Genomic DNA, 8,425 nt, shown 5'->3' with positions numbered 1-8,425 from the left:
TAAAAAGGTGTTAATGGGAAGAGCTCCACACAGGCAGCTCACGCCCTTCCTGCCTCCCAGAGGAATGCATGCCTCTGACTCCTGAAGGTATAGTTCTTCCAGGGCGATAGCTAGCGATCCCATTAAAAAAAAAAAGGTCCTGGCAGCATTCCCTCTCAGTGTGTCTGCACACCTGGACTGAAAGTATAACCATTCCTTGGGAGAAAAGGATTCCTTGGCCTGACCTGTGCAGCAGCGCAGAACATCAGGGATCACCTGCATGAATCTGTATCTGATTATTTTCCATTTTTTCTGGGACGTTTAGAGGCCATATAGAGGAGGATACTTGAGAAAAAGAATCAAGTGCCGTGCAGGCAGAAGCCATAGGCAGGTGTGCAGCCTACAGAAGAATTTGCGAAGCGCGTCAAAATACTGCCAGTGCATCATGGGAGTGTATGTTTAAATCCAACAGTTATTTAACATTACACTGCAAAACACCACGAGTTGGTTCAACGTGCTGCCTTAGAATGTGAGTTACCTGAAGTAAGTCAGCTCATGAGTTCAGCTTAGTTCACTGAACTTCAGATATTTAAATGAGTAAATGATTCAGCACCTGCAACTTCACTGTTTCGGTTCCCTCACACTATCACTCTTAGGAGTGCTGCTTTTGGCCGAGGGAGGCAGCTCAGTGAAAAAGCTCTAAAAACAACCGCATGCTACTTGTCCAGCGCCAAACAACAGGCAGGAAAAGTGAGCTACTAGCTGGTGAGCATAGTATTAGTAGCATTTAGCAGCTAAAGAGCCAGTAATTTCCCTCGGGAGCTGGTGGAGAACAAACACAGAGCTAAAAGAGAGTGAATGGGACTGACAGGGACTGAAGCCTTTATTGTGTTTCACCTTGTTTTCATTACTGTCAGAAGAAACTTAGTTTAAAGTTTCAAACCACTGTCATGTCTGTGTAGTTTCCCCCAGTTTCTGTTCTTAATGCTAAGATAAGCTAACAGGCTGGCTTAACATTTACTGTCGCTCTCAGCAAGGAAACAAATAAGCATCCACACTGAAATGTCGAATTGTTCCTTTAATATTAGAAGACAGCAAGTTTCCATCGTGTGTTTTCTTTAACCACAAGAAATAATGGCCTCTGGGGAACTTTAACCTTTAAGCAAAGCAGGCTGGAAAGTATGCAAATACGCTAACTATGTTTCAAACACTCAGCAGTTCATTTATCAAACTCATTTCAAGTCACATGACTTCAAGTCAGAATAACCCACGTTCGTGAGTTTGAGATGTGTCTGAAATCTAGGGTTTTTGAGTAGAAGTAACTTGAAATATGTAAGCAAGCTTATGCATTTGCATGAGGCTAATGATAAACGAACAACTACACATATCCAATACTGTAGTTTGAACCAAACCACACCTCACAGAAGCTGCTCTGCGTTTCATGACCGAGACAAATCTCCCTCACTTGCTGTGGAATCTTTCGAATCCACACCCAAACCACAAGCGACACGATGTATCGTGAAAGGATTTTTTACAGTGTATACCCAGCACTGGCACAGCACGTCTGGCAGTCATGCAGGGCACAACCACCAAAAAGCTCTGCTCTCTTGTTCCACCGCCAAGCCATAATAACAGCAATAAGGTTGGGGAGGCTCGTTAACCTTAATCTAGGAATTACACTGTGGCACCAGGGAGAGGGGGACGTGTTGTGTTGTGTGCTTGTACATAGGAGCTGGAATTAAACATTTACCACAAGAGGGGGGGCTGGAGCTGCTTTGAACCGCACAGAGAGTGAGAGCAGTGGTTCATGCAGTTCAGAGAGTGCTGTGTGGAGCCTCACCTGGGCTAAAAATCCCCCCGCCACTGTCCGATCTTTGATTCTGGAGAGTTCCTTAGCTGCTATTGTTAGCCTCTTACTCCCCCGTGTGGTTAAAGTGAATTACTGCACCCTTGCCTGAGCTGCTGATAACCCTGAATAAGAACCACTTTAATCTGATGTTGTTGTTATTTCCCACTGCTTTGCTTCTATTGTGGAGCTTCATAATATTTCCAGAGTAGGCATCCATTGAAGTATGTTAGACTCCATATCTTTTGTTGGAGTTGAAAGTAGTTCACAGACAAGAGGTGCATTTAAACACAGTTATAAAGCACAAGTGTTTATCATCAAATCAGTGTTTCATCATTGTGCACATTAGCCTGTGTATTTGTGTGCATATGAGTTTGTAATGTGCCAACATCAGGAGCAGGCATGGTGATAATAGAATGGGTGCTGGGATGACCCTCAAAATGCACATCCCTAATGGGCTGTATAAAGAACGATTAGGGCATACTAATGACATTAAATTAAACATTAAACAAATCTGTATTTAGACGAGGTGATTAATTGTCACCATTCGGACTAATAGCCCCAATCATGATTCACTGAGGGGATGGAAACTTGTTTAATCAAAGGTCTGACAGCCTGCAATTTAATTAGATGTGTTAATTAAATGTTTAATGTAGGAGTAAAAGAGAAAATAAAAACACAGAAAGTTAGACAGACTTTTAGCTTCCAGTTTGGGGTAAATTGCAGTCAGTGTAGTGATAAGTTAATTCTAAAGGGGAATAAAGTTTTTAACGCCCAGGAGTGAGCTCTACAGGTGAAAATGGTAAAAACCAATATATCACCATGAACCTGCCCCAGTTGATCGCTTACATTAAGGCAATTATTGTATGTCATTTTCTTTTAAATGCGCAAATATTATGAATATATTCAAGTTTACCCTTTACCCTTTATGCCCCACAATACAGCACTATACTGTGATAATGACTTATTATAGCATCATAATACCTGGATGTCGTTGATACTTTAATTAAATTCTTGCAATATTTAACTTCCTATGATTCATTTTTATTTTATACTGTATTTTCATTGTAAACCTCATAGCTTCAGCGTTATTATATTTATGAGGATTTTCATTGTAAAGGAAAGTTAAACAATTATTTCCCTCTCTGAAATATGTCCTTGCTATATGATTTTCACAGAGGAGTCATATTTTAATCAACTGCACCACATTATTGGCATTGTTGATCAATTAGACATATATCTATGAACAGGGAAATAAAGACTAACTGTAAAACTCCAAGATTGCTCCAAAGTGTCCGTCTTTTTTCGTTTTGACGGACAGGAACCAACATGGGAAGATACACTGAGATTTATGAACGTGTTGCACCATGTGGGGTTTTCCGAAGGAGACGGAAAGAAGTTCACACCTCCTTCACCATGACCTTCGAAAGCACTCCCACTGACACACAAACACGCCCATTCAGTCAGTTTAACTGTAGTACAGAGCAGCTGAGGCGTTCATAGTGTTGTGAGACATATTAGAGGAGAGGAAGCAGTCTGGTAAGTCGAGAGCTTGTAATTTGCTTTTTGTCTAACGTCATATCAAAGCAGGCAGATGAAGCTGATTGATGAGCTGTGACTTGAATGTTAGCAATCAACCAATAAATTAGAAGACGAAGCACTCACAAAACACACTGATCGCAAATGATCGTACAGGTGAATCAACACCTCTCAAGTGTACCTAATAAATTGGCAACTGAGCGTGCTTCTTTTGACTATGAGAGCCAACAGAATGCTTTAAGTTGTGACGGGATGTTACACTGATGTCGATGTCTTTGGTCTAAAACAGACAGAAATGCTGGCCTCAACTACAGAACAGGTCGTCGTAAGAGGAACCTCTGGTCTGGGATATCCAGCCGGTAATGACTCAACCTTCCTGGACTCCGAGTTTCGTTATGTCCTCTTCCCAGTTGCCTATGGCATCATCTTCATCCTGGGCCTCTTCGCCAACCTCTACGTGCTCTTCGTCCTGCGCTGCCTCCGTGAGGCCAAGGCCATGGGTGAAATCCGCATCTACATGACAAACTTGACCATCGCTGATCTCCTTTTTGTGTCTGCCCTTCCCTTCTGGATTGGCTATTACAGTCGTCATGGTAACTGGGTCTACGCAGACTTCATGTGCCGGCTCACTGGCTCGTTGTTCTTCATCAACACCTACTGCTCCATCCTCTTCCTCGGAGCCATCAGCATCAACCGATACTGGGCGGTCACGCGGCCTCTGGACGCGGCCTCTTCAGACCACAGGCGTCGTGGGATCATCGTGTGCGTTGTCATCTGGTTGTTGACCATATCGATGTCTATTCCATATCTGGTGTCTCCAGGGACCAACACTGACAAGAACAACCTCACTCACTGTTTTGAAGGGTACCAGAATCAAACTGATGTGGAGAAGAAAACAGTGGCTGCTACTCATTTTGCAATAATTGGATTGTTTTTTGTTGTCTTTTTTCTTGTCGTGGTGTGTAATTCCCTCATTGCTCGAGTGCTTCTCTCTCAAAGCCCTCCTCAGACAGAACTCAGGTCTATGACAGTTGTATCGAGAAAGTCCAACAGGACCGTGTCCTCATCTCAAAAGCCCAGGGGGGTAAAACGGAGGGCCCTGCAGATGCTGCTGGCAGTGGTGGGAGTTTTTGTTTTGTGTTTCCTGCCACATCATGTAATTCAAGGCGCCTGGACCCTGGCGGTGTTGCAGATTGAACAGGGTTGGGGCCACGTAGAGTGGGACCAGAATACCCGTCAGGCACTCAACGACGCTCATCAAATCACCTTGCTTCTTATGGGCCTGAACTGCATTTTGGATCCTGTGGTTTATTGTTTTGCCACAAGGAAGTTCAGAAGATTCATCATGGCCCACATTAAAAAGTTAAGAAAAGGAGACGGGTGCTCTCAGACGGTCACCTCACAGCTCTCCATGGACAGCAAGAATCAGAGCCAGAGACTGCAGAGCGAGCACCAAGAGCCTGAAATGGATTGATTTAAACATATGTAATATTTGTATAAAAATGTAGATATATCTTACTTGTGTGTGAAATACTCCTCTCATTTTACCTCTCATAAAAGACTGAATAACATACAGTACTGTGCTGCATCTATAGCTTGTTGTCTCTAATTTAGCATCGGTGCTCCACATCTTTATTATCTTTTTTAGTGTGGTCTCACTTACACTGTTTTGACATTTGATCTTGCATTACTGCAGAAGCTGCGGCCTGGATTGCATCAGTCGCTCTTCCTGTGTGAAAAACAGAAGTTTTGCAAGCAGAACTACATCAGCAAAACTACATAATACAGATATTTACAGAGCCTAGCCATCTCTTTTTGGGTGTTTAGAGTGGGGCTTCTCATTAGACGACACACACACAGTAAAACGTGTGATCAGGAATTTGTTGTCTCCCATCAGTTACAGTTCCTTTTGGCTCTGCCTGGACAAGTTACATCCGGTATTGTGAAAGCAGGGAGCAGAAGCAATAATGCTTGAGCTATGTTTCCCCTCTGGCATCCAGTATTGTGACATGTCTCACCGTAGAAAATCCCATGATTCACTGCGACAAAGAAACCTTATTATTATTCATCTGCTGCATGTATTGTACTGTGATTCTTATATACTGTGAACTGTGTGATGCATTTTTTTATCCATGATATTTTGTGATATTTTAATCTTAAAAAGGAAAAGAGGCTGCTTTTACTCCATATCAATCTTATAATTAAACTTTATTTGTGTGTTTGCTGTATCATGATGATTAAGGTAACTTAAGAGGTTTCAGACATACCAAAATCTACCCACCGACACTTTATGCGATTTGAGACATACAAATTGTAGCAAATTACAGGTTTTATAAACATGTACAAACACACAGAGAAGGAGGTCTTACTGTTTGGTGGGAACAGTTTCACTCAGCTAGAGATGCTAATCTGTGAGTTTTACCACATTCAAATTGTATTAATAACGTGTGTGAAATTAGATTAAATCAAACAAATACTTTAAAGTAATCCACACACAGACAAGCTGTATATGCAAAACCTCCTCTCTCAGGTTAAAGGCAATGCTGAGCTCCATATGCACATATTACCTAACTCTAGTCTGCTCATCTTTTTATTGCACATCTCCAACCTCCCACGGATGTTCATGACAGACTTGAGTACACATTATCCCCAGTTATACTGGTGGGGTCCAGATCAGTGTAGGCATGGTTGGTGCTTGTGTAATTCATATACACATCTCCGTCACTGTCAGTGTTTGGCACACCTCCCCTGGTGGGCAGAAAAATGTGATCAGACTGTTAATATATACAGCCTTCTCACTCAGCTGGCTTACAGCATGTGAACAAACTGCAAATCAACATAATTAACATAAATATAATTTCTTTGCTGGTGGGACTTACTTTGGTGACTTTTCAGGTTCAGGAAAACCTTTAAGAAAACCAAGAAATTACAATCATCCCCAGAACATTTCGTTAAAATTAAGCCCAACAGGAAATGCTCAATGTTGTTCTTTACCTTTAGATGCAGGGCTGGAGGTGGTCAACTTGTCACAGAGTCTTTGCGAGGCCAGCCAACAAAGAATAGCAATGTTGATGATCAAGGCCAGGAGAGAGAGGAAGAAGGCAGCTATTCCTAAATTCTTACCAACTGTTGTCAGTGAGGGAAACAGCACAGAATTGCAGGAGGAACGCTTTAGTTGTGGGTCACAGCAAAACTGCATCCCATATTTGTGTATGACATCCACAAATATCAGGTAGGTATACCAATATCTATGCATACAGTGACCAAATAGTAACAGGAAAGTTCAGTATTGAAATGCAAAACACATGTTTGAGGTAATTTAAAAACAATTTCAGCATTGCACTCTTTGTCCACCAGAGGGCACTGAAATTCCCCATTCAGTAAATACCTTGGTCACAGTCCGGACCCAATTTAAACCTGAAATAATTCATTATTTTCCCTCTTTGGAGCATATTCATAGTTTCTTTCATAGATCAGGTTTTGGTCTCCGCCAGCTCCTGAGGTAAATGCTGTATCTGTCTCTTAAAGCTGCTAAATGCTGGATACCAGCTAGTTGCTAAATGGTAGCAGGTAGCAAGGTTTAGAGCCTTTTTGATGCCTGCAGTGGCCAGAGACAACGCTTTGAGAGTGATGAGAGGGAACAAAAACAAGCTGATGCAATAAAGCTGCATAGGCCTGAGGGGAACTTCAGGGTCAGGTGATAGCATAACTTGTTTTTCTCACAAGCAGCAAGCCCTTTCACATAAAAGAAGTCATGTGATCCATCCTTGAATCCAGTATCAAGACTAGTATCAACCTGAAAGTCCAGTATTACTGTAGTGTTTTCCCTTTGGTACCTTCTGTAATATACTGTACATCCTCACATAATATTCATGTTTATATACATGTATTAAAACAAAATCTCACTCTCGCTGTGCAGACCTTTTTTACATTTTTACATAAGTTTCATTCAGATATGCAGCAAATCATAACAGACCACCAACCTGTTGCATGCATGGAGACGATGTAGACCATGTGGGTGTGGCTCACGCTCGTCTGAGGTAACCGGCTCACGGCACGGCAGCGGTAAAGTCCGCTCTGCCGTGGCTCAGTGAGGGTCAGATCTCTACCTCTGCTCACTTCTCCCCAGGTCTGATTTTCCATACGTTCCCAGAACCAATTGACAGAGTCTGGCATGGTGAAAGCGCTGCAGTGCAGGTCAACTCTTTGACCTGCTGCAACTGGGTAGTCTGGTGTGGCCAGCAGCTGCAGAGCTGATAGCTTTTCTGGGGATGAATGGAGGAAGATGGGTGAAGGAAAGACAGAGTGAGCTAAAACACTTACAGACAGAAGATACTGGTACTGCATACATTTTCAGCGACCCTAGTGGCTTAAAGGATGGCAATGTCTGTTTGTAGATAGGAGCTAAATATTATGCTGAAAACTGAAAACCCATCTGTAGCTCACATCAATTTACTTTTAAATTTAAATGTGTTTTGTTCTCGACTGTAACAGCAAAGCATTTTGAATTGGCTTCTTCTTCATGGCAACAGTGGTTGAGACTGAGATTGCAGTATTTAGACCATAGCATTTATCAAACATGTTAATTCACATCTACCCACATGTCTCATGTGACTGTAGGCTCTTGCCTTGTTTTTATTGGCTTCATTTGATGGTAATTACTAAAGAATCACTTTCTATATTACCCTCTGTGGTCATTGCAAGTGTAGTAATTTCAGCGATTGTTGTACTCCAGGATTTCACTGTAAGAGCAACAAGAGCACAAAACAAGCACAAATAAATATTACAGCACATTTGAAACCCATACTCTGGATTCTGTTATTGCATTCACTAATAAAAATGTCCTTACCTGTACACTCACACAACAAGAACAGGAGAATAAAGCTAAGCATGTTGTTTAGAGATGAACCAAAATTAAATACCACGCTCACTTAAAGGCAAACAGGTGCAAGAATGAAACAAGTGCTTTAATCAAAACCCAGGTGAGAATGGGGGAACTGAAAGCAGGGAAGTCTCAAGTTCCTTCTTCCAAATGCTCAACAAAACAACAGTGCAGAAATA

General features: G+C 42.0%; 1 protein-coding gene and 1 long non-coding RNA gene across 2 annotated transcripts; one reads left to right on the top strand and one right to left on the bottom strand.

Annotated features, from left to right (window-relative positions):
• The first annotated feature begins 3,347 nt into the window (after positions 1-3,347).
• ptafr (platelet-activating factor receptor) lies at positions 3,348-5,476 on the top strand. The gene is made up of 2 exons (XM_070979412.1): positions 3,348-3,364; positions 3,654-5,476. Exon 2 carries the CDS (start codon positions 3,660-3,662, stop codon positions 4,836-4,838), a length of 1,179 nt encoding a protein of 392 aa, XP_070835513.1. The 5' UTR covers positions 3,348-3,364; positions 3,654-3,659; the 3' UTR covers positions 4,839-5,476.
• A 43-nt stretch (positions 5,477-5,519) lies between these two features.
• Positions 5,520-6,426, bottom strand: LOC139342348 (uncharacterized). Its single transcript, XR_011603038.1, has 3 exons — positions 6,359-6,426; positions 6,244-6,271; positions 5,520-6,112 (listed from the first exon to the last, which is right to left on the bottom strand). It is a non-coding gene; the product is annotated as an uncharacterized lncRNA (long non-coding RNA).
• Positions 6,427-8,425: the final 1,999 nt, after the last annotated feature.

Source organism: Chaetodon trifascialis, chromosome 14 (assembly GCF_039877785.1).
Source record: "Chaetodon trifascialis isolate fChaTrf1 chromosome 14, fChaTrf1.hap1, whole genome shotgun sequence".
Classification (NCBI taxonomy): domain Eukaryota; kingdom Metazoa; phylum Chordata; class Actinopteri; order Chaetodontiformes; family Chaetodontidae; genus Chaetodon; species Chaetodon trifascialis.
Note: the sequence above shows the minus strand (reverse complement) of the source record. Positions and strands in the feature narration are given on the sequence as shown.